Raw genomic sequence first — 26903 nt, forward strand, 5'->3', positions numbered from 1 at the left:
TGGTGACTTATTAGTTTTTAATTTGTCTATCAGTTGTAGGATCTCCTCTCTCGTCACCTCAATCTGATTCAGGTCCTTCAACACCCCTTCCAAAATTAGCGGTTCTGGAGTGGGCAAACACTTCTCATCTTCCTCAGTGAAGACGGAGGCAAAAAATGCATTAAGCTTCTCAGCCATTTCCCTATCCTCCTTCAGTAATTTTTTTACCCCTTGGACATCCAAGGCCCCCACTGCCTCTCTGTCTGGTTTCCTGCTTCTAATATATTTGAAGAAAGTTTTATTGTTGGTCTTTATGTTTTTTGCAATATGCTCCTCATAGTCCCTTTTTGCCTGCCTGATCACAGTCTTGCATTTAATTTGTTCATTACTTGTGATATTGTTAATGGATACTACTAAAAGGTATTGCTGTATTTTTGGATTGTCAAGCCAATCACTCTAGGGTAATCTTTTATTCCTGTTGATTTCAGCATAGCAACTCTCTGCACAAGAAATCTGCAACCTTAACTATAGTTCTTTTAACTAATCAGTATATTTAACTAGCCTTATCCTTTGATTTTTGTGCAGGTGTTCTATGTATTTATTCAAATGTTTTGGCTCTGCTGCACTCAGAGCTTGATGCTAGTTGTTATACTGGAAATCAGAGATGACATAAATGCTTAAAATCAACATCCAGTATAATGCTGTTAAAATCCCACCTTCCACCTGAGCCTTGGCTGATATGATAATATGCCCAGATATTATCCTTGCCTTTGAAATTCTGCCATCTAATTTAGTGCTCCCCAAATTGTAGCTCATGGGCAAGATCTCACCCGTGTTTTGTCTGATGTGGCTCACAGACTGAAGTTTTAATTTGAGTTGTATTTTTTGAATGAAGAATTAGGTATGACCCCCCAGCATGCAATATGGGTGGCATTCATCTATATACCTTTGCAGAGTGAGCACTAGGAAAGAAGGCGCCTCCTGTTACTATAAATGCTTATCAGATTGATTAGTTAGTTGAGCAGTTGTAAGTGATTCCGTGCAGCTTCAAACTGAGGCTTTCCTTAACTGTGTGTTACCCCTTCTGTGGTTAATTACTGAAGGTCCGTACATGCAATCAGCAAAATTCACGTGATAAAGCTTTCCTGGGACTTTACTGCTTTGTGTTGAAAATAGAGGTGCATGCTAGTATGTTCTTGAGAGGAGTGTATGTGATTTCCCTACACATAGGAAAATAATACACCCAAGAGGAGGCTGAAGTTTACACAATGCAAGTATTATATATAGGTTTAAAATAGAAATGGGATGTGGAATAGTATATTATAGCTCAGTCTTATCAGATCTCAGAAGCAAAGCAGGGTTGGTACTTGGATGGGAGATCACCAAGGAAGATTTTGCAGAGGATCATTCTGGGCAAACCACCTCTGCTTAATTGCTTGCCTTGAAATCCCTATGGGGTTGCCATAACTAAGGTGCAACTTGACAGCACTTTATATACACACATAAAATAGTCAGCTCAGTTTTGGATTATTCTGGGCTTTCTAATCAGCAGGTCCGGTTGCTAGCAAAACCTATTCCTTAGTTAGCATTTAATCATCTTTTGTTTAAAGCTTCTGCAGTCAGCAATTGTTTCAAAAGGAGCAGGAGAAGCTATTGATGCTTGTGGGGCAGTATCTTTTCAAGGACACTAGGAGTATATTTTCAAGGACTTGCTGGAATTTGAAGCTGTGTAGGGAATTTGAAAGCTTATTTCCACTGATTGCTGCTTGAGAAAGCATGAGCCCCAAATCAACATCCTGCATCCTGAATTCCTGACAGTAACGTGCCTGTTGCTGTATCTTCCTCTTCACACTGGTGACCTGATGTTTTATAATTCTGTAGGAGTGAGTCAGGGACCACATTACACTGATGTAATCCTGTTGACTTTGATAGCTTCAGTGGAAGATTGATCTTTGTAAGCATACTCTTAGTCAGTTTCTGCTTAGGTCCTTTCCCCAGTGAAAGTTTTCAGAAGTCAGTTCTTTTGATGTTTTCAGTGGGTTCCATCATGGAATAATGGACAAAGTACGGTAATGGATTAGGACTTGGGTTCCTTTTTACTTAGGCATGAGATCACTGCCTGGGTAACCAACATCTTAGTGGGGCCTGGAGATATCCCAGAATTACAATTTATCTTCAGACTACAGAGTTAGTTGGAGAAAGTGTTTGCTGTGCAGGGTGGATTGTTTGGCATTATACCCCATTGTGGCCTCTCCCCTCCCCAAATCCTACCCTCCGAAGGCTTTACCCCCAAATTCTTTGGAATTTCCCAACCCAGAATTGGCATCTCTACTCTGAACTGGTAGGGGAGAGACTGTGGCTCAGTGATAGAGCATCTGCTTTGCATACAGTAGTCTCCAGGTTCAATCCCTGGCACCTTTAGAAAAATGGATCATGTAACAGGCAATGGGAAAGACATCTGCCTTGGAGTCAGAGCAGACAGTACTAACCTTATTAAGATCAGTTGTCTGACTTAGTATAAGGCAGCTTCATTTGTCCATCAGCCTTTTAGCTTCACTCCCACCATCAAAATTTAAATGTGTCCTACCTCATATAGTTGTGGAAGGTGAATTAAGATAAGAGGTTGTAAAATACTTTTCAAGATAAATGAAACACATATATGATTATGATTACAGGTTAGGAAAGCTGATTCACTTGAGTATTCCTGTACAATAATAATTTTACCAGTTAAAGCCGCTTCCATGAGTCACTTCAGAACAAGGTTCAAAGGTGTTTGAACCATAAATCTTTTCAGCTTCCTAATAACATAAGACTGAAGTCCACCAACTGCTTTAGCATAAGGGAACAAAATTTTATTCATGATTTTATCTTTGTTACCTTTATTTGAAGCACAACTCTATTTATCCCACTTGATACATAAGAGAAAACACATGTCCTCACTCTGTTTTGGGAGGCCCAGAGATATAAAATTTCTGGACATTTTGAAAACATGTAGAAAAAAGTGTTTTTCCTTCTGTTCCCGCCCCCCCCCCCCAAATACTTAACCAGGGGTGGGGATCCAGGGGTAAAAAAAATAATCAGAAATTCTGCTTTTAAAATGAAACCTTAACTTTTGTACTACTTTAATAGCATAAAACACATTGTTTATCACTTAGCAAATAGCATTGTGTAAGTGCCTTTGTTTTCTACAAGCAAAATAATGAACACACAGGATATTAAAGAACGAGCGAGCTGTACACTGCTGTACCCTGTGCTAGTGTAGCACACGTGCCTTAGTTTTTGTCATCTGAGAGGAAGTTGAAAATAGAAAAAATTGATAGAAAAAATAAAAAGGTTGTTTGGACAGAAAGTGTCTGATACAGTCACAAATAAAACTAGCAAAAATTGTCCTTCTCTGTCTCCTTGTGCTAGTAATTCGATTGTACCCCTGCTTTCCTCTCTGCATATACAAGAATTAGAGCTAAGGATTTTTTCTGATACAATTTCAGAACTCATTGATTAAAATCATGGTAGTCATCAATTGTGGGAAGATCTTGCCTCACTGACCTGTTACAGTTCTTTGAGGGGGTGAACAAACATGTAGACAAAGGAGACCCAATAGATGTTGTTTACCTTGACTTCCAGAAAACTTTTGATAAAGTTCCTCATCAAAGGCTCCTTAGTAAGCTCAAGAGTCATGAAGTAAAAGGACAGGTCCTCTTGTGGATCAAAAACTGGCCGATTAATAGGAAGCAGAGAGTGAGTATAAATGGGCAGTCTTCGCAGTGGAGGATGGTAAGCAGTGGGGTGCCGCAGGGCTCAGTACTGGGTCCCATGCTCTTTAACTTGTTCATAAATGATTTGGAGTTGGAAGTAAGCAGTGAAGTGGCTAAGTTTGCAGATGACAATAAATTGTTCAGAGTGGTGAGAACCAGAGAGGATTGTGAGGAACTCCAAAGGGATCTGTTGAGGCTGGGTGAGTGGGCATCAACATGGCAGATGAGGTTCAATGTGGCCAAGTGCAAAGTAATGCACATTGGAGCCAAGAATCCCAGCTACAAATACAAGTTGATGGGGTGTGAACTGGCAGAGATTGACCAAGAGAGAGATCTTGGGGTTGTGGTAGATAACTCACTGAAAATGTCAAGACAGTGTGTGATTGCAATAAAAAAGGCCAACGGCATGCTGGGAATTATTAGGAAGGGAACTGAAAACAAATCAGCCAGTATCATAATGCCCCTGTATAAATCGATGGTGCGGTCTCATTTGGAATACTGTGTACAATTCTGGTCACCGCACCTCAAAAAAAAATATAGCATTGGAAAAAGTGCAGAAAAGGGCAACTAGAATGATTAAAGGTTTGGAACACTTTCCCTATGAAGAAAGGTTAAAACGCTTGAGGCTCTTTAGCTTGGAGAAAAGTCAACTGTGGGGTGACATAATAGAGGTTTACAAGATTATGCATGCAATGGAGAGGGTAGAGAGTGAAGTACTTCTCTCCCTTTCTCGCAATACATTCAGTGAAATTGCTGAGCAGTCAGGTTAAAACGGATGAAAGGAAGTACTTTTTCACCCAAAGGGTGATTAACATGTGGAATTCACTGCCACAGGAGGTGGTGGCAACTACAAGCATAGCCAGCTTCAAGAGGGGATTGGATAAAAATATGGAGCAGAGGTCCATTAGTGACTATTAGCCACAGTGTGTGTGTGTGTGTGTATTGGCCACTGTGTGACACAGAATGGACTGGATGGGCCATTGGCCTGATCCAACATGGCTTCTCTTATGTTCTTATTCTGTTGCTCACCTTGTGTATTGTTGTTTTATTTAAAAAAGATTATACTAAGTGCTATGTGTTGCTGCTGCTTATGTTCTGTTGCTTGCACATATGCACAAATTATATTTTCCTTTTCACTCACACATCACTGGATCCAACCCTGAGAGAGTGTGACGTGTCTAAGACAACATGAAGAGTCGGTGGAAGAGAGAGCGAGAATTTAAAATTAATCCAGGTGTTTTCCATGGTTTAGGGCAGGGGTGTCAAGCTCGTTTGTTATAAGGGCTGGATCTGACATAAATGAGGCCTTATTGGGCTGGGCTATGTGTGTCATAAAATGTAATGCCAGTAGCATAGATATAAACTTTATAAAGGACACAGACAAAGATTTAAAAAAAAACTTAAAGTAAAACATGATTAAAACATTAGCACTTGGTCTTAAAGGTGTTTTCCTTGTATCTCTCCCATGGGATCCAGGGAACTGGATCAAAGGAAGCTCTGGCTCTTTCCTTCCTTCCCCAGGAGACCAGGAAGGGGAAGAGCCTCAGCCAAAAGAAGGAAAAGAGGCATGGTTCAGTAGCTCTGCTGTGTGATTGAGAGAGCCTGGCAAAGTAAGCTATCCTTCCCACCCTTCCTCCCCAAGGGAGGAGCCTCAGCCAGTGAAGCTTTGCTCTGTAGCTCCTGTGTGATTGAGCAAGCCTGGCAAAGCAAGATGTGATGCAGAAGGAAGCAAGAGAGAGGGAGAAGGAAGCAGATGACAGCCAGTCACTTGGGGGCCTGATAGAAGCCCTTCGGGGGCCAGATTTGGTACCCAGGCCGCATGTTTGACATCCTGGTTTAAGGGACCTCACTGTCCCTTAAACCACATTTATTCTCTATTGAGTGCATTCTGCTTTATTTGCTTACCAGTCCTCTTAAAAAGTGACTCGTAAATCCTGACCACTAATCCCTAGGTACCTACCCTTTATTCTGATAGTATTGTCCAGTGGGGGTTTCCGTCCAGCGGAAACATCTCTCCTTAGTGTTGCCTGGAGATAAGTCTGATTCTTTGTTATCAGTGCAAACTCTGAGTACTACTTCCCTTTTCCTGCTGTGTGTGCTTTGCATGATGTTCGTTGTGTCTCCCTCCTGGCCACCCTCCCACCCAGGGAAGCAAATGTTATTGCAAACTCTCAGATGTTTGCTGCTCCACCCAATGCCTCTTGCTATAATTAGAAATCTTCAGAGTCTATGAACCCCCACCCTGAAGTGCAGCCCTATTGTTACCGTAGCCTTAGATATCATGCCTAGTTAATTTATTATCAGTAACTAAACACTGAAATTTATTAATGTGTTTATTAAGGGAGACCCTAAACTCTTATGACCCAGGTGAAGGTCAGATTGTGTAGAAGGTTTGCTAAAACTGAGCAGATCTGGGTCATCCACTGTCTGGTCAGGAGAGCTCCTGGGAACTCTGTGTACTCTCTTCCAAGAAAGACAGGATGTATAACTGTAATAATACCAGACTGTAATAATACCAGACTGGACATATTAGTGAGCCATATGAGGTCCACTTGAGCTCAAAGTACCCACACTCACAGAGGCTGCCTGGCCTCTGCACGATGTACTTGCTCTGGCTTTGCCTCTTTCTAGTCATCCATCATCACTGGAATGTTGTATCCTTCAGCCACTCCCAGCACGGAGGCATGGGAGAATTATTTGCCTGTATGAGAGGTCCAGTGTTGCATGTGTGTGAGCCTACCTGTGGGCAAGTAATCCTAACTCCTTTGCATCCTAAACAGCAACATTTTAGTGTAGAAGCAGTGTGTCTCGGGCAAACTTGTTGCAGTCTGTTTCTGAACTTCTTAAATTTGTTATTAAAACACGCTGATTAGCATATGTCTCTGTACAACACATAATAGATGGAATTTATTGCCAAAGCATCATGTGAATGGTGGGCAGCATAGATGGCTTTAGATAAGTGCTCACTGTTATATTTGGAAAGTGCTCATTGTATGCTCTGAATGTGATCAGAGTGCATCTAAAAGATTCTCCATTTTGTTTTGTGAACAGTGTGTAATATTTCCTTCAAGATCAACTTAAAAGTCCTTGTATGAAGTCTGGAAATATAAAAATAAGGCCTTAGAGGAAATAAAATAGTATGAAAAAATTGGGTTAATAGTTCATGCGTTTAAGTTAATGCAAAAGAAACTAGAAACTAAATGCTTGATACATGCAAGGTATTGTTTTAAGAAGTGGAAGCATATGGTTGCCAGAAGAGTGCTGGTCCCATGGGAAATGATTCTTGATAGGAATGTCTACAAGTATATCAAACCACTGCATTTTGAGTCTCTCTGTCTCTGTTGTTTTGCATGAATTGTGGGAGGCACACAACATTAATAAGTGCTGTTCTAGCTCTTGCAGGGATAGCATACATGATGAGTTTTTGGTGTGATTATTTGCGTAAATATTTTGATACATCACTGACATATGGCAAAATTGCTGTTTGCTGCCTCCCAGCCTAGTCAAAATGTCATTTTAAAAAGGAAACAATGTGCCATAGTCTTGTATCAGTGACGTGCAGCGTTCACATACAACAATCAGCATGCCAAATAAATAAATAGATCAATAAAAATTGTGGCTTCACTATCTCAACTAGTTGCCTAAATTTACGTATTGTGAACCTTAAGAAGATATTGAAGAAGATATTGGATTTATATCCCGCCCTCCACTCCGAAGAGTCTCAGAGCGGCTCACAATCTCCTTTACCTTCCTCCCCCACAACAGACACCCTGTGAGGTGGGTGGGGCTGGAGAGGGCTCTCCCAGCAGCTGCCCTTTCAAGGACAGCCTCTGCCAGAGCTATGGCTGACCCAAGACCATGCTAGCAGGTGCAAGTGGAGGAGTGGGGAATCAAACCCGGTTCTCCCAGATAAGAGTCCGCACACTTAACCTAACTTAAGGCTGTGTCCCATTAACAACAGAATGACAGTTCTTTTCTTTTGGAACACAAACAAATGAAGCAGCCATATATTAGCTGAGACTCTCAGCTCACATAGCCCAGTATTAAGTAGGAGTAAGCTTTTGTATATATGCATACTTCATCAGGCAGATCATATGCATGCCCATGAAAGCTTACATTATGAATAAAACTTGGTCGGTCTTAAAGGTGCTACTAGATGCCTGCTTTCTGCTATTGCTTCAGACCAGCACAGCTGCCCATTTGGATCTATAGCCCAGTATCGTCTGCCCTGACTGACAGCAGTTTGTCTGTTTAATGGTAAAGATGTTTTCTGCATCTAGTACCAGGTCTGGGTTTTAGCTGGGTATGCCAGGGGTTGAATTTGCATGTAGAGCTATAGCTCCTCGTTTAATCTGTTCACAGTGAAGCAGAGAATCCAGGTTTTGCTGTAGCCACTGGGAGCATGGAGTTTTACATGACAAAGATTTAGAAAAAAAGTATCATAGGGTCAAATGCTTGCTGGGCCAGCAATGGAATTGGCATGGTGGGAAAGAATCCTCCCCCCCCTTGTGCATATAATATAAACCCTATTCATATATTACAGAACTAGCCTTGTTCACAATGCATGCATAATCTGTCCACAGATTTTCCTTTATTTTTCCTTTATTTCTTGGGGTTTTTTATACGTGTTGAGTAATTCTCATGTTACATTCATCACATGCACAGCTGAATATATGATTGAATCCACATGGTTTTCCAACTATTGTTCCCCAGTTTCATTTGTAAAGTGAACACATGTTGGCTCTTACAAACATGTGCTTGCAAGATGTACATGTGTTCACTGTAACATGTGAACAGGACTATATAATATAGTCCCTTTTTGTGATATCTTTTTACTGTATTTGTGACCTTTTCATTTATTTTAGTAGGTAGAGTTGCATAAATACGTTCATTTTGGATACAAGCCTGGATGGAACACCACATCATACTCTGTAATGTTTCTGTGGTGAAAATTGGTTTCTGGTTACTGTGACTCAGGAGATATATTTTAACTCTGCACTTAGAGTTTTCTGGGCCATTGCATAAACATTTCAAAATACAATAAAATGCAGCATCTTCAATTGTTTGGTATTTGTGAAAGATAGTGATGTTTGTCATTGTGTGTAGGCAGAGAAGCATCATTCTGACATAGATACACAGCATGTTTCTGAACATATAGTCATGCTTGTACGTGCATTTTAAGTCTATTACTCAGCTGATAGTATTATTTTAGAAAGTGGATGAGAAAGATTCCCCTCCCCCCAATATACCAGACCAGGAGATTGTGCCATATTCATAGAATAACCAGTTTCAAAATACCTTTCATTCATTTGTATTTATTTTCCAATCTGCCAGTGCAACAACATTTGTGCTTTCTAATGAAAGTGTTCACTTCTCTGCTCAGAGTTTTTATTAGCCTTGTTCAGTTTTTCTTTAGATTTTCTTTTCTTCGCATTCTAGTGTTGCAGTAGAAGTTGGGCGTACTTTGGAGTCATGAGGTACAGTTAGAAGGGAAGCCAAAATGAATGCTTTTTTTAAAAAAAGGGGAAAAAAGTGACGTCAAGCAGCAGAGCTTCATGGAGCATAATGAAGCTGGTGATGATTGCCAACTGACATTGGACAGAATAACTTGGTTGCACCTGAGACCCGAAGATCTACAGTAGATCTCCTTGTTTTTTTGTGAAGAGAAGAGGCAGCCTCAAGTTGCTCCTCAGAATTAATAATTGATGCAAAATTCATTATTTGTTAATGCATTTCAAATGTCCAATATATTTCCATTTTTAAATAATCTTGGACACCATAATTTCATAGAAATATATGGAATCTAAACTTTAACATTAACACAGAACACTGAAGCAAATTAAAAAATGTCTGACATCAGGTGATGGGATCTAGTAGGGCTGCTAGCCTCCAAGTGCCTGGAGATCTTCCAGAATTACAGAAATCAATTACATTAGAGAAAATCTTCTGGATGTGGAGGAGGTGTCACTGTGTGTGGGGGGGGGGGGGGAAGAGGCATTTGTGAATTTCCTGCATTGTGCAAGGGGGTTGGACTAGATGACCCTGGAGGTCCATTCCAATTCTATGAATCTTTGAAAATGAAAGCTTTGGAGGAAGGACTCTACTATGGCATTATACCCTCACTGAGGTCCCTGCCCTCCCCCAAACCCCACCTCCTCCACATCTCCGGTTTTCCAACCAACCTGGAGTTGGTAACCCTAACTTTATGTGATATTACCTGAACAGTAATATAATATATTCTTATTGTTGTTTATTTTAGAATATGGATGGTACGAGATCTATCATAATGAGTGATTGATGATTATTGTACATTATGTAGCATGTCCCCCTCAGGTCAATAGTTTATTATTTTGATACATTTTTTGTATTTTTTTATCATATATAGTGCTCCTGAAGATTTTTGTCCATTTAAGTTCAGTGGGTAATCTACATATGGTGGTAGACAGTGTAATCAAATCTCAGCCAATTTATGATGATCCTGTAGAATTTTATTCATTTATTTTATACCCCACCCTCTCCACCGAAGCAGGCTCAGGGTGGCTTACAAGGCCAATTGGTGAAAACTATAACATTAGAACACTAAAACAATATTAACAGTAAAACAATGCAAGTGATGTATTTTTACTATATTAATATATTAATGGCAGAGTACAGCAGGTCAAGTGCTCCAGGTGGAAATAGGATCTAGGTCTAGAATTTCCAAGGTACAAGTAGCTGAGAAGTGGTTTGCCATTGCCTGGCTCTGTGTAGCAACCCTGGTCATCCTTGGTGGTCTCCGTCCAAGAACTAATCAAGGCTGACCCTGCTTAGCTCCTGAGATCTGACAAGGTTGGGCTAGCCTGGGTCAAGGGCAAGGTACCAGGCCCTGCTCCTGTTCTGAAGTGTCCAGTGCTGTGTCTGACCTGAGGCAGGATAGATATGGGAATAAGGCTCCCAACCCTTGGTAGAGCACTGTTATTGCTGGTGCTGAGGGTCCAGAGCCTTGGGGTGATGCTGGATGCCTCACTTTCCATAGAGGCCCAGGTCACTGCGGCAGTCAGACCTATCTTTTACTATCTACAGCAGGCAAGACAGCTGGCTCCCTACCTTTCAGTCCAGGATCTGGCCACAGTGATTTATGTAACGGTCACTTCCAGACTGGATTGCTACAATTCGCTCTACATGGGCTTGCTCTTGCATTGACCTGGAAACTCCAGCTGATGCAGAATGCAGCAGTGCACTTGCTTGCTGCAGTGCCTACGCAGGTGCGCATGTTGCCAGTGTTCTGCCAGCTGCACTGTCTACCAATTGAGTATGGGATCCAATTCAATGTTCTGGTTCTGCTCTTCAAAGTCTTGAACAGCCTGGGACCAGCATATCTGCAGGACCACTCTTTCCATAACCCCGCCCCCCGAGAACTTTACACTCCATGGATCAACATCTACTGGTAATCCCTGGCCCAAAATAAGTCCATTTAGCCTCCACCCAGGCCAGGGCATTTTCTGTCTTGGCCCCTGGTAGTACAAGCTCGCATTGGAGATTAGGGTCCTGTGGGGACTGTTGGAGTTCTTCAGGGCCTGTAAGACAGAGCTGTTCCACCAGGCCTTTGACTGAGGCAGTGGGTGGTTTATCAATCTGTGGCCTCCCTGCTGAAACGGCTTTTCTGAAACGATTTTGTTGAATTGACCCACTACCTTAAGGGTATGTCATCTGTTTTATACCAGCTGGGGAAGATATAGGAGGAGTAAATGAAATTTGGTACTGCCAGCTGTAGAATTTAAATTTGTTTTTTAGAATGCTATATTGTTTTTATTATATGAATTAATTTTAACTCTGTATATTTATGATTGTTGTCACCTGCCCTGAGCTCCTGGTTCTTAGGGAATGAGTTTTGACCCTCAAGGCCAATGTGGCAGACCTGGAGAACCAGAGAAAGTCAGTAAGGCACAAAGATAAGACTCCCAGGGAATTGTGTCTCATGCCAAGAGTGGCAGCCCCTCCACTGCCAGGGAGCATGTGGGTCAAGGGGAAACAAGGCACTGTGCTGAAGAAAGGGAGAATGTTCCATCAGAATATATATGTTATATCGGAAGGATAGGGAGGGAAGGGTTGGAGGTGGGATGGCTCTGTATGTCAGAGAGGATATACGGTCCAGTAAGACTGAGGTCAGAGAATTAGATTCCCTTCTAAAAATGCTTTGGGTTGAAATAGAGGGCCCAAAAGGAAATTTAACTATGGGAGTTTGTTATCGCCCACCAAATCAAAAGATAGAGGACAATTATAATATGATGGAAGAATTAAAGATAGCAGCTAAACGTAAAAACTGTGTCATAATAGGTGATTTTAACTACCTGCAGATTGATAGGGTCAATATGTGTTCTGGTCGAGAGAAAGAGATTGAGTTTCTTGATGCTCTCAATGACTGTGCTATGGAGCAGATGGTCTCAGAACCTACCAGGGGTGGGGCGATCCTGGATTTTGTCCTAAGTAATGCACAAGACTTGGTGAGAGATGTAAAAGTGATCGCACCGCTTGGGAGCAGTGACCATAACGTTATTGATTTCACCATTTGTATAAATAGGGAGTTGCCCCAAAAGACCAGCACAACCACAATTAACTTTAAAAGGGGTAAATTCTCTGAGATGAGGAGGCATGTGAAAAGGAAACTGAAAAAAAAAAGGTAAATACGGTCAAAACCCTTGGGGGAAGCTTGGAGGCTATTTAAAACTACAATCCTAGAAGCTCAGATAAAATATATACCACAAGTTAGGAAAGGCACAAACAGGTATAAGAAAAGGCCTGCATGGCTAACAAACAAAGTAATGGAAGCTGTAAAAAGTAAAAAGGACTCCTTTAAGCAGTGGAAAACCAGTCCAAGTGAGATTAATAAAAGGGAACACAGACTGTGGCAAATCAATTGCAAGACTGATCAGGCAGGCAAAAAGGGACCATGAGGAACATATTGCAAAAAACATAAAGACCAACAATAAAAATTTCTTCAAATATTTTAGAAGCAGGAAACCAGCCAGGGAGGCAGTGGGGCCCTTGGATGACCAAGGGTCAAAGGATTATTGAAGGAGGATAGGGAAATGACTGAGAAGCTGAATGCATTTTTTCCCTCCATCTTCACTGTGGAAGATGAGAAGTGTTTGCCCGCTCCAGAAACACTAATTTTGGAAGGGGTGTTGAAAAACCTGAGTCAGATTGAGGTGACAAGAGAGAAGGTCCTACAACTGATAGATGAATTAAAAGCGAATAAGTCACCAGGTCCGGATGGCATACATCCAAGAGTTCTGAAAGAACTCAAAGTTGAACTTGTGGATCTTCTAACAAAAATATGTAATTTTCATTGAAATCTGGCTCCATTCCTGAGGACTGGAAGGTAGCAGATGTCACCCTCAACTTTAAAAAGGGTTCCAGAGGAGATCCAGGAAATTACAGGCCAGTCAGTCTGAGCTTTTTCACAGACAGAGTCTTGTTGGTCTGCCATGACCTCCCTATCACAGATGAGACAGTAAATGAACTCGAGGCTCCATATATGTCTTCTGGTCAGGTTCTGGATCACTTCACTCAGCTCTGCCTGGAGGAAGTTGACAGACTACTCTCAACTGTACACCCAACCAATTGCACTTTGACCTGTGCCCATTGTAGCTAATTTAAGCTGGCCACAATGGGTTACAAGGTTCCTTAAGAGAGATTGTCAACACGTTTCTTTCTGAAGGGACTTTCCCTGGGGCACTTAAGGAAATAGTGGTCCACACTCTCCTGAAAAAACCATCCTTGGATCTGACCAAATTGGCAAACTACCAGCTTGCCCTTTTGGGGCAAGATACTTGATAAAGCAGTGGCAGTTCAGCTGCAGAGCTTCCTGGATGATGCTTCCATATTAGGCCCATTACAGTCCGGCTTTTGTCCAGGCTATGGAACAGAGAAGACACTAGTAGTCACACTCAGGGATGACTTCCAATGGCACCTGGATCAGGGCAGTTCAGGGCAGTTCAGTGGTACTGTTGTTGTTAGACCTGTCGGCGGCATTTGAAATGGTCAGCAACCAGTTACTGACCCACTGCCTCACTGACACTGGGATTCAGCTGTTTGCCTTGCACTGGCTTTCCGCTTTCCTTTAAGGTCAGGGACAAAGGGTGGCGCTAGAGGAGCAGCTGTCCCAAAGGCACCCACTGGTATGTGGAGTGCCACAAGGGGCTGTTCTCTACATAATGTTATGTACATTCTCTACATAATGTTAGCCGCATAATGTTCTCTACATAATGTTAGCCGCCCTGAGCCACTTGTGGGAAGGGCGGGGTATAAATCTTAAATAAATAAATAAATAAAATAAATAAAATTAACATCTGCATGTGTCTCCTATTGCCCAGAGGCATGGACTGGGTTGTCATCAGTATGCAAACAACACCCAGCTCTATCTGTTGTTGGGTGGCTGGTCTGGCTCTGATCTGGAAGATCTGGACCTGGTTTTATAAACTGGGGCAGTGATGCTCTGTATTCTTGTGCTTGGGGGAGGGGCACAGTGGAAGGGCTTCTAGCCCCATTGGTGGACGTCTTGATGGCATTTGGGGTTTTTTGGCCACTCTGTGACACAGAGTGTTGAACTGGATGGGCCATTGGCCTGATCTAACTTGGCTTCTCTTATGTTCTTAAACCAACTGAAATGGAATCCAGTGAAGACAGATATACTGTATCTAGGTCCTGATTGACTGACTGATTAATATTTGCTGAACTATGCGACTACTTTTTAAAAATTGAAATAACCTAAAAAAAACAAAGGCTGTGTATCTATAGGCAAAATTCAGTGACTCAGGCAGTATAGCAGCTCTACATGAATCCTTTCCTCTACCTGCAATGTGACTGTCTGTCATTGATAACATTGCTTACTTATAAGTTTTTAAAAGTTTTAAAAATAATCGCCACAAAGACTTGAAAAAAATACACTGTATTTTTCCCAATTCAACTTTGAATGAGTTCAAGATTGGTGTGGGCTTTGAGATGTTGCTGAATCTCCTTTTACCCAAAGCCAGACCATTGGTTGACACATCCAAAGTATTCTGTGTATTGAGATGCTGGGGATTGATGGGGAACCTGTTGCATGCATGGACGTGCTCTTTCACTAAGCTATGGCCATTCCACATGACAAGTACCCTTCATAACTTGAAGTTATCTTCTTTTTTAATTAAAGGTCATTGCAAAGTCAGCCAGTGGCTTGTCTGGAGTGGTAGCCGGTGTGCAACAGCAAACAAATGGTGTCTTGCCAACAGTTGGCTGTACAAACAGTTGTTAAAGTGTTCCCTAGGACCAAGCCAAAGACAGACTCTGTTTGTCTTTGGCTTTCTGTGGATCCAGACTAACTTCAGTCATGTAGTGCTTTGGAATAATTCATACCTGCTGGGGGATTTCCACCCCAGCCCCATTTTTTACAAAGAGACAGAATTCTTCTTTTTTTGGCAACAGCTGTGCCAAAGTTAGTCTTGTCAGTTTGAATTACAGTTCCTTGGTTTCATATACTGCAAATTAGGGAGGGCCATGGGATAAGTTACATATACTGTATACATTTCCTTTTTTAGAAGCAAGTCTGTTTCAAATGCAGTCTGCATTTGGAGATAACATCTGTTAATACAGGAGTTTCCCAAAATTTATATTGGATCACACCAGACCTATGTGATGAAGGCACATCGTATTCCAGGAGACTACACAGATGAATCGTCAACATCATGCTTTTGAGAGGCAGAATGGGACAGTGGTTAGTGTGTCAGACTAGGATCTGAAAAGAGCCACTCTGCTGTGAAGCTCACTGAGTGATCTTAGGCCAGTCACTCTCTGTCTTGTCCTCTCTCTCTTTCTCTGCCTAATGTACTTCATAGCATTTTTGTGAGGATTAAATGGGAAAGGAAGATTTGCGTTATGTCACCCTGAACTCCTTGGAGGAAGGGTGGGATAAAAATCTATTAGATAAAGTCCTCCAGCTCCGTTTATCTACAACATATTTATCTCAGCTGTCCCACAACTCAAGGTGACTTACAGATAAAACTTACAATTTAGCAAAAAGAAACCTCTATAGACATAAAGCAACAAAAGCACATAAAACCAACAGCATCAAATCAATGTAGTAATAAGCAACAATTAGAACCTGACATACATCAGTAGATTTAATTGCCAAATACTTGTTTTGATGGTGAGCTTGGGAAAGATTCCCATATCTTAACAAAAAGACACCACAATGCACTTCATTAGGAAATTCATTCCAGAACTTTTTGCTTTTTGTCCAAAAGATCCTTTGTACCATCAGCTTAGTCCCACTAGCTGAGGATAGTTTGAATAGAGTTCACTTTTTTACTCTAACCTGTCTGATTCAGGTCCCTCATTATAACTGATTTGGATGGGAGTGTAGGGATCCACTACCAGGCAAAGTAGATTGATACTCTTCTCAGTGTACTAGTGGTCTGGCTCCAATCAAAGCAATCTCATATGTTCAAGAAAATGCCTAATCAGGACATTGCTTCCTTGAATCCCTTATGACGTTTATAATAGTTAAATCTTTTTTTCTTCGCCAGATGAACGAGAAGCAGTCCAAAAGAAGACCTTTACAAAGTGGGTTAACTCTCACTTGGCACGTGTATCCTGCAGAATTACAGACTTGTACACCGATCTTCGTGATGGACGTATGCTTATCAAACTGTTGGAAGTTCTTTCAGGAGAGAGGCTTGTAAGTTCCCATTCCAGAACTCCTCGTGTTGTATAGTTTCTTGTAAAAACTCTGATTTTTGTCCTTTAGTGGGGAGATTAAATCTATGAATAGAAAATACCTTATTGTGGTTGTAGGGCAGCTGAATGCTTAATCTAGTCATGATTTTGGAGTTTATTAATTGAAATATGTAGATTACCCTTCATTTCCTGCAATTATACTGTGAAGTTAACTGAATCATATAGCAGCTTCTATGAGTTTGGGCAGGATTTTTTTTTTGTTATGACTTAAATAAAGATTAATAAACTGTATAATTGGGTAATATGAGAAATTTATCCATGTAGCTTCTAGAAGTGCTTCTATCCGCCCCACCCCGCCCTCCACTGGTAACGTGTATCATTCACTGTTGCTTTTAATCATACCAAATGATAATATGTGTTTAGGGGGTGATTTGACTGTGGTAAAAAAAAAAAGTTTTGCCAGCAGTTTAGGAGAGGTGAAATAAGAACTTCATAACTGCTTAGAAGTAGTAGCTAAGCAAATTCTTTTTACAAATTATCCATGGAAGAGCACAGTCTTTCCTTCTGACACTTTATCCTTAGGACTTGAGAACAATAATTGTGGTAGCAAGCCTTCCTTTTTTTTTAAATGAGATTTTCTTCTGAGTTATAAAAAAATATTCTGAGCTATTCTCTCCCCCGCCCCACCCCCACATGCTACTATGTTTTATTTTGCTCTAGAAATAGAAAAGAAGCTATCAGGAAAGCAACATAGAGGAAAATCCCATGAGATGAAAGTTTTGTTTGTTTTTAAAGCCTAGAGCAGAACGTTTTGCGATCTTCTTGGGTCTTCTTGGGGATGCACACACTGCTCTGCAGCAGCCAACGAGTTACCAATAGCTCAGAAGCTACTTGTTGCAGAATCTAAGCTATCAATCGTACAATGTACAGATTCTAAGCCATCAATCCTGTGCCCCAAAAGCCACATGTCAGTGTCAACATTTTGTATGATCCTGTAACATTTCATAAACAAGAGTTTAAGAACTTCAGACTTCAATGCCAGCAAAGTTGTCTGATCCAGTTGTTTCGCCACTCAAAATAGGTAGAGGGGCAGGTGAGTTCTCTATTAAGTATTTATTTATTAGATTAGATTAAATTTATTTATTTATTGGTTCACTGACTTGTCATTGTTGGAAGTAAGATGCTGGACTAGATGGACCCGTGAACTGATCCGATAGCATTTATCTTGTGAACAAAGCAAAATTCTTTACACAAGAAAATGAGTGTCTGGTTTTCTTTGTAAGGAGAGAAACACTACAACTTACGCACATTTACAGCCTTCTAAGTCCAGTGAAGTCCAATGGTGCAACTGCTTAGGATTGCACTTGAAACAGCTTACATGTCTAAACTTCTTGATGTAATATAATGGAGGTGGGGTAGAGGCAGATTTTATTTTATTTCCAGTACTGTTGTAGCATACAATAGGAATCCCAGGACTATAAAAGTGTTTATTTTATACTCAGGCCATCAACTAGGGAAAAGCATTCCTGGATTTCCATCTGAGACCTACAGAGTAAAATTGAGAGTGGGAATTGTTATGGGGAGTAGGAGGAGCTTGTCTGTTCCTGAGATGCTCATGTCTTCTGTGCAAAAACTATTGTTGTGTGTGGCTGAATAGACTTTATTTATCCTGTATTTGCCCCAGTCTGCCATATAAGGCAAAGAAGTTCACATATTTGGATTGTGAGATGGGAAGCACTTGAAACAGCACAACTGGATTTGAAGTTAGGATCCAGGTGTTAAGATGGTACTAGAGGGTCATCCTGTCTTTGAGCTTCCATGCACAAAATCTTACTTAATGCTATTTCAGTTGCAATAATATTGCCAACAGTGCATTTGGCTATCAGGTAACATATCCGTGTGATAGCCATAGAAGCTGCATGACTGTATAGCAGATCTCAGCCTGGTTAGAGCCTTAGAATGAATATGACTTCAGCAGTGTGTGTTTAACACATTCTAGTACTCTTTCCACTACAAAAAGGCATCTAGATAAGGAGGTTTGCGAAAACCTTGACATGCATTCCAAAGTGTGTTAGCTGGATTAGCTTTGAAATCCCATTTGCCAAGGCTCTTCTGCTTATGTTTTTTTTTTACTCTTTGCACTTGCTAATATTTACTTTGGATTCAGCATACCAATAGAGAACACAGTGCCTGACAGTATTATCATATCCGAAACCTAAGACCCAGGATTTATAACCCAGAATTTAGACTCTACTGGGGACCATTTTGAGCATGACAGCTTCCCTACTGGATGTTTGACAAATTCATCTAGGAAAGCTGCCACAAAATGGCTGAACACTTGTGTCTTCAGGCCACTAGAATGGACAGGCCATAAGCATAAAGAAAGACACACAATTTCAGAAGGTCCCAGAACGAGTGGCTGTTGTTTCATTTTTCAGTGGAGAGTTCCTAAAGGTCAGTAAACTAGGAAATGTAAAAGGCACAGATGAACATATTGGTATTTTGCTAGAGGCAGAATGGTAGAGAATCCAGTGAGTGGCAGTGTTTTTGGGTGCCTTCCCCACTCTCCAGTGTGGGGGAGGGGAAACACAGAAGACTTTGTTATATAAAAAAAGCACTTCAGTCGTTCTCTCCTTGAACAATAATTTCTTTATAATTTCTGAAAGCCCAAAGGTCACCTCACATAAACAGATTCTCTCTAGTGAATTTTGCCTTTTATTGTGCTAAGGGGGGGGGAGATTAGAGGGAATTAAAGTTGTCTTGCTTATGTGTGCCCAGCACATAACTGAAATTCTTAAACAAATATAAACACGGCAAGCAAGGAAGCCAGTTTTCATAGCTCATTGTCCAGCCTACTCATCCCATTTCCTCCATTTGGCAGTCTCATTTTAAGGCCTGAAAGAGAAGGAAATGTGTCCATTATATGGCACTACTGAATGAAGTGGGATGAGGCTGGAAAGTATGTATGTTGCAGTAAGTCAGTAAAGCAGGTTCAGTAACAGCAAGAAACAGAATTCTAAGCTTTTGAGTCCGCTCAGCCCCACTACAAGCTCCTCTAAGCTGGAAATGGGAGATCACCTGTGATGTTGAAAAGGTCTCTGGACTTGATCTCCTAGAAGAGAGGAGTAACTTGGAGAAAGGAGTTGAATAAAACCCTTTCAGCACTCCCAACTCAAATCCCTTGGGGACTGGAACTGGTGTTTGTGCTTCAGCACTCAAGGATTGGCTGTTGCCTGGCCATGCCAACCCCTGATGTCAGTCCTGGGTCTAGTCTCCAGACCACAGCAGGTCTCTGGATTTAGAAAAATAATGCTGATTACAAAACCAGTTCTATATAAGCTTTTGCAGGATCAGTCTCCCAAGGTGGAAAACTGTACTTCTAGTGGCTAAAGTCTACAGTTGACACTGAATCCAAAGTTCTTGAACACATTAATGAGTAGAGTAGTGGCTTTCACATTTTCTTCCTTCAGGGAAAAAACATTTGTAGAGTAGTGGCTTTCATATCATCTAGACTGCTCATTGCAAAGGATTCTGGGATGCTTTCAGGGGCAAGTGTTAATTTGTTCGTTGCAGCTTCACAGTGGCCCCACATGGTCTGGAAGACCACCATAAAGTATACAGAACACCCCTCTGTGGCTGATTATAGCAGGAGAAGACTGTTAGAGGTCAAAGTGTCTTTCAAGGAATTTTTTCTGCGATTAATGATCTTCTGATCGAGGAACCTTCAGTAAGCTTCCCAGGAGCCTCCTGTTTAAGAAACCTTTGATGTAGATTATGGAATTTTGATGGGCAACTTTCATTGCTGTGGCATGGCAAGTATGAGAAAAGTTGCATGTGTCAAAATTCTTTCCTTTACACAGCTGTCAAAGGAACAGGAATCCTACCATCTGTCGTACCTGGTCTTTCCAAGTGTAAAATAGTGTACACATTCCTTATATCCTCCAGTTTTGTAGTCAAAATAGGGGGTTTCAACATGTTTTTCTTGTCATTTTTTTCCATCCTAGGTTCAGTTCCAAATACTCATGCTTCTTAGTGCAATGGAAACAAAGATCAGGATTCATAATTACTCTTTTAAAAATGCATACATAAGGTTATATAACATTTTGAGTAACATCGTGAAAATGAGAATTTTTAAAAATTCTTGTTTTTATAAAGAGTAAATTAGCATTGCGTTAAAATGCTTCATAACAGTCATTATCAGAGGCAGTAAATGCACTGTTGCATTGCCATGCTGAAATGCAAAAAACATCTCCCTGGTTAATGGTGCTTTCCTTCTTACCATACGTTGGCTTATTGGCATCCAAGTGAACATTTCTACAGCCCACAGATCCTAATTATCACTGGCTGTATTCTGACAATGATAATTAAGTCTTGTTGGCTCAGCAGACAGACTACTTTCTTTGTTAGCAGAAAAACAGCTTGCCTGTGTCCTGTCCTCCTCGAAAGACTCTATCCTTTGAGATGTTTCCCATGACGAGACCAGTCCAGTGAGGTGTCTTGCTGCCTTGTAGACTCAATCCAGTCTTCACACCAAACCATGGTTTGCTTTAACCATACTTTAAAGTGCAAAGCATGGTTTGACTTTCCAAACATACAGGTGACCATTGTTTAATGCTAATTGGGGCAGTTCTGTTTCTATGATAACACTTGATCTGGAAATGGAGCCAGGAGGACTGTAACTATGGACCATCAATTTGAACATTATGCCAAACCGTAGCCAGCCCAAAGCATTGTTTGCAAACCTTTTCAGCACATGACTTCTAATGCTGTTTGGAAACCATGGTTGGTCAGTGCACCAAGCCATAGCTAAAGCATAGTTCAGTATGATGTCTGAATTGAAGTGTTCCTTTTTCAGTGCTGTTGTGTACTAAATTAATCTGGAATACTTGAACCTCACCACTTTGAAGAGCAGAAAAAGAATCTTGCTGCATGGTACATTTTTTGATTGCTTTTTGCACAGTGGAACAGGCATGCAGGGCATAAGGGGGAAAATGGGCAAAAATGACAGCAGAATGACAGTTGTGGTTTCACCCTTGAGTTTGTCTAACAGAACTTCAACATCCAGTTCAGCCAGGGTTTCTATTGAAAGGGGAGGAGATTTGAAAAGGGGGGGGGAGCTTTTCAGCCCTTTTTTGAGAACCACAATTGGCATATCTAAAGCAGCTTACAACATCATTTCCCCTCCTCCATTTTTCCTCATGGCAACAACTGTGAGATGCAGATGCCATGTCCTGTCTCCTCTCATGGGCCCTCCCCTCCGGTGGCCATCGCTAGAAGCCCCAGGGGCATCCTTTGGGGATGTAGCTGGGATGCCTCAGACCAGGTGGGAGGTCAGGTTCACTGCACCTAGGCCCCTTGCTGCTGCTTCCGACTGACTTGGCCTCTCTCTCTCTCTGCCTTGCACCAGTCACCAGTGCCACCTCCTCCTTCCTCATTGGCCCCCATGTGGCTGCTCCCCCTCCTTATATGCCTCCCAGCCTCACCCCCCTCCCACCTTAGTTCTGCCCCCTTTAAGATGGAGAATGCCCAGCCAGACTGCAGGGCATGGCTGTGCCCATCTCTGAGCCACCCCTCACCTGAGTGCTCCTTCCTTCTCTTGCAGCAGGCTCTATGGGCCTGCCATGGTTTCGGGGCTGCTGACATGGACAGCAGAATAGGCTGAGAGAGAGTGACTGGCTCAAGGTCACCAGTTAGCTGCCATGGCAGAGTGGATTCAAAGCTGGCTCAAACAGATCCTAGTACAATGGTTTAACCACCGCAGCACACTTATTCTCCAGATCAAAGAAAAGGACAGTTAAGAACAAAGACCCAACAAGAGAAGGAGGTGTGAGTCCGCTGTTATTGACATAGAATGTTACAGTGAGGAAGAACACACTTTCTGTGCTCACACTTTTGTTTCTCAGACTGGAAAAAGGGAACAAGAAAATGGTAGGCTGGGAAGTGTTCTGAGGGCTGAAACAGATGTGATGGTGGCTTGTATAGCTAAGTGTTAACTTCTTGTGGTGAGCTGACATATTCATGTGCAGGCTTAGTATGCCTGTATCACCACACATTGCCAGTATGTGAATACTGTGGATGAATGGGCCATCTCAGCGTGGCAGGAGAGCTTATATGTGATGGGCCATGCGTAAAGCACTTACACTGACAATACTGATGTTCATTTTGGCCCTGACTCCTGATCCATTCAAGGGAAACATGACTGGGAGGAATCACGTGTCTCCTGAAACTGCCTTTTTACCTTAGAATCAAACTATATTAGTATTTGCAGACACAAATTTCACTTGGAAGAAAGCAGAGGGTGAAATCATATCCTGCTATTCCCAAGTTGTAACCTGGAGAATAATTCTGTTTCTTATAACCCTGCAGCTACAAAAGTAGAAGACATAGCAGCTTTTTATTTATTTATTTATTTATTTATATTGGGATTTATACCCCGCCCTTCGCACCGAAGTGTCTCAGGGCGGCTTACAACATGATAATACAAATACTACAATTTAAAACACTTACAAGTAAAATTAAAACCATAAATTAATAAAAGCAAGATAGATAAAAACCGGCGGTCTACAGATGCATTTTGTTCCATCCAAAAGATTTCCTTGTCAGTCAGTATTATAGGCCTGCCGGAAGAGGGCTGTCTTACAGGCCCTGCGGAACTGCCCTAGGTCCCGCAGGGCCCGCACCTCCTCCGGCAGCTGGTTCCACCAATAAGGTGCCGTTACTGAGAAGGCCCGATCCCTGGTGGATTTTAGACGGGCCTCCTTTGGCCCGGGGACTATCAACAGGTTTTGTGAACCCGAGCATAGTACTCTCTGGGGAACGTGTGGGGAAAGACGGTCCCTAAGGTAGACAGGTCCTAGGCCATATAGGGCTTTAAAGGTAATAACCAACACCTTGTACCGGACTCGGAATATTACTGGCAGCCAGTGCAGATCCCGGAGCCCCGGCCGAATGTGCTCCCGTCTTGGGAGCCCTAATAACAGCCGGGCAGCAGCGTTCTGCACCAACTGCAGTTTCCGGGTCCGGCACAAGGGTAGCCCCATGTAGAGGGCTTTTCCTGTTTATTCCTTTTCTGGTCTCCTCCCCTCTCCTGCTGATTGAAGCAAAAGGGGGATGGTGGGACACCAGACTATGTACAGAACAGGGAAGGAGAAGCTATGCATGGGCAGTCTGAGAAATTAAAATCTCCAGGAACAAACCAGACAGGAACCCACACCCTTTAGACCTGGTCGACAATTATTGTGTTCATCCATCACTGTGTCTTGAACAGCCAACAACCATCTGAGCCAAGTAGTCCCTGAAGTGCTGTCAAACTTACTTGATCTTGGCTATGCTTACTCCTGGTTGCTGCTGTGATAGTTCTCTGAATTGTGACCCAGAAATCCAACACTGAGTATGTATCAACTTTAAGCAAGAGCATAAAAGAGGTCTGTTCTCTTTTATGCTCTTGTTTGGAGTTGATACATGCTGCCCCTGCAACAGACCCTTCAACATGGAAGTGGAAGTAGTTTCTGCTGACTCACTGGTATCAGAAAGGGGCAATCCTAGCAAAAGGTTATGTTTATACCCTATGTTGACATCAAGTTTCCTTGGGATACATAATGCAACTTTAAAAACTTCTGTTTTTGTCTCAGCTTTGTTTGTGATGAGTTAAATTACATTAATTGAATACATGTGCAATGAAAACTCATTATTACAGTTTTGCTGATTCAGCCATTCCCTAGGAGACCCATTTTACCAGCTATTTTACTGTTTTTTCCCAGAAGGAACAATATGTTGAAATTTCTGATTCTAAGTCTTTAGACCTAAGCACACTTACTAGGGAGAAAGCTTCATTGAACTTCTTTCCAAGTCAGTGTTCATCAGATCACTTTGTACTTGGTAGAAAGAAATTTTTATTTCTGCATAAATTGGTTTATGATTTGCAAGTGGTGTTACTGTACATCAGACTGCTTCAACCTTTCCAGACCCACTGAGTTGCAAGCATGCAACTTCAGTATCATACTACAGGAAGAGGGAAAGCAAGTTATTGGCTGACCGATGTCAAAGCCAGGATGGTGGGTGGAAGTCACAGACAAAATACACAAGTGAAAACTGGTAAGTATAAAATAGTGAGGCGCAAGCCAATAGGCAGAGCCCCAGTAAGATCTTCTCCACCACTGAAAGACCTCACCCCATGAGTCTGTTGTTTCTTTCAGTGTGTATGCAAAGATAAGCAGGAGTTCTGGCGCACTTGCTGTCTACATGGGCACAACTTGTGTTGAAATTGTAACTGGTGATGAAGAAAGGGCAGAACTGCTCAATTCCTACTTTTCCTCAGTCTTTTGTGAGGGAAAAGGTGCTCAACATGGCAAAAACAGAACACATGATGAGGGAAGGGAATTTTGCAGCCTAGGATCAGCACAAGGGTAGTACATAAACTCCTAGTTTCTTTAAATGAAACTAAATCCTCGAGGCCAGATGAACTGCATCCAAGGGTAGTGAAAGAACTTGTGGATGTAATTTCTGAGGCTCTGGCCATTATTTTTGAAAATTCTTGGAGAACAGGTGAGATACGAGAAGATTGGAGGTGGGCAAATGTTGTCCCCATCTTCAAGAAGAGGGAAAAGTAAGTTCTGGGTAACTACCAACCTGTCAGCTTGATGTCTATACCTAGAAAAGTTCTAGAACAAATCATCAAATTGTCAGTCCTGGAACATTGAGGAAGGATAGCTCTGATCATTAAGAGCCAGCATGGATTTCTCAAGAACAAGTCATGTCAGACTAACTTGATCTCATTTTTTGAGAAAGTGACTACCTTGCTGGATCAGGGGAATGCTGTAGATATAGTTTATCTTGATTTCAGTAAGGCTATTTATAAGATTCCTTGTACTGTTCTTGTTGACAATTTGGTAAAATGTGGTTTGGCTCCTATAACTGTTAGGTGGATCTGTAACTGGTTGACAGATCGCACCCAAAGAATGCTCCTCTTAGAGAGGAGCGACAAGTGAAGTGCCTCAAGGATCTGTCCTGGGACCTGTTTAATTTAAGATCTTTATAAATGATCTGGATGAAAGAATAGAGGGAACACTTATTAAATTTGCAGATGATACTAAATTGGGAGGGGTTACAAATACTGTAGAAGACAGAGTCAGGATGAACTTGACAGGCTGGAAAGCTGGGCTAAAACAAATAAAATGAATGTTAACTGGGATAAATCCAATGCATCATTATAGGATGGGGGAGACTTGTCTTGGCAGTAGTATGTGAGAAAAGGATCTAGAAGTCTTAGTGAACCATACACTGAACATGAGTCAGCAGTGTGATGCAGTAGCTAAAAGGCCAATGCGAATTTGGGCTGTATCAACAGAAGTATAGTGTCTATATCAAACGAAGTGATGGTATCACTTTACTTTGCTCTGGTTAAATCTTACTTAGAGTATTGTGTTCAGTTTTGAGTAGCACAATTTAGTAAGGATATAGACAAGCTGGAACGTGTCCAGAGGAGGGCAATGGTGAGGGGTCTGCAGACCAAGTCCTATTAGGAAAGGTTGAAGGAGCTGGGTATTCTCAGCCTGGAGAGATGACTGAGAGGTGATATGGTCACCATCTTCATGTACTTGAAGGGGTGTCATATAGAGAGGATGGTGAGTTGTTTTCTGTTGCCCCAGAAGGTTGGACCAGAACCAGTGGGGTGAAATTAAATCAGAAATGTTTTCAACTAAACATTAGGAGGAATTTTCTGACAGTTGAAGCAATTCCTAAGTGGAACAGACTTTCTCAGGAGGTAGTGAGCTCTCCTTCTTTGGAAGTTTTTAAACAGAGGCTAGATGGCCATCTGACAACAATGCTGATTCTGTGAATTAGACAGAACATGAGATGGAGGGCAGGAAGCATTGCATCAGTGCTTAGTTCTTGTGGCCCATTCTTACATGCCCAGGGAAATGCCGAGAGCCACTTTGGGGTCAGGAAGCAATATTTCTCCAGGTCAGTTTTGTCAGGGATCCTGGAGAATTGTCTTCAATTTTTCTTTTTGCTATTTTCTGGGCTTGAAGCAAGGGGGTCACTGTGTGTGTGTGTGTGTATAGGGGGGAGGCACTTGTAAATTTCTTGCATTGTGAGGCAGTTGGACTAGATGACCCTGGAGATCCATTCCAGCTCTGTGATTCTATGATTATCGGCAGGTCCTCCCAAAAGGCAACTAAAATAGCAGCTCTTGTGGGGGAGGAGTTATGGTCCACTAGGTAGGGCTCTGAATCCCACCTGGGGTTCTAAACCATGGGTTGAAGACCAGTGCAGCACATGATAGTTGACATATAATTAAACTAACCAACTGGTCAGACTTTGTTTTTTAAAATCTCCATGAAAAAACATCAGTTACAAATATTTTACATCTTATAACCAGTAGCATGAAAACAGTGGCTATGATGAGGAAGTACATTAAAGAAAATGAAAGTTCACATAATAGTTACGATCAGTGATAAAGAAACTGTTGAG

General features: G+C 41.7%; 1 protein-coding gene across 3 annotated transcripts in view; it reads left to right on the forward strand.

Annotated features, from left to right (window-relative positions):
• The window catches only part of SPTBN1 (spectrin beta, non-erythrocytic 1), a 205343-nt gene that overhangs the window by 76419 nt on the left and 102021 nt on the right, over window positions 1-26903 (forward strand). For all 3 annotated transcript variants that reach the window (XM_060249162.1, XM_060249177.1, XM_060249170.1), the window contains exon 2: window positions 16280-16431. In XM_060249162.1, coding sequence (XP_060105145.1) covers window positions 16280-16431 — 152 coding nt within the window. The remainder of the gene's footprint in view (window positions 1-16279; window positions 16432-26903) is intronic.

This window comes from Heteronotia binoei, chromosome 1 (genome assembly GCF_032191835.1).
Source record: "Heteronotia binoei isolate CCM8104 ecotype False Entrance Well chromosome 1, APGP_CSIRO_Hbin_v1, whole genome shotgun sequence".
Classification (NCBI taxonomy): domain Eukaryota; kingdom Metazoa; phylum Chordata; class Lepidosauria; order Squamata; family Gekkonidae; genus Heteronotia; species Heteronotia binoei.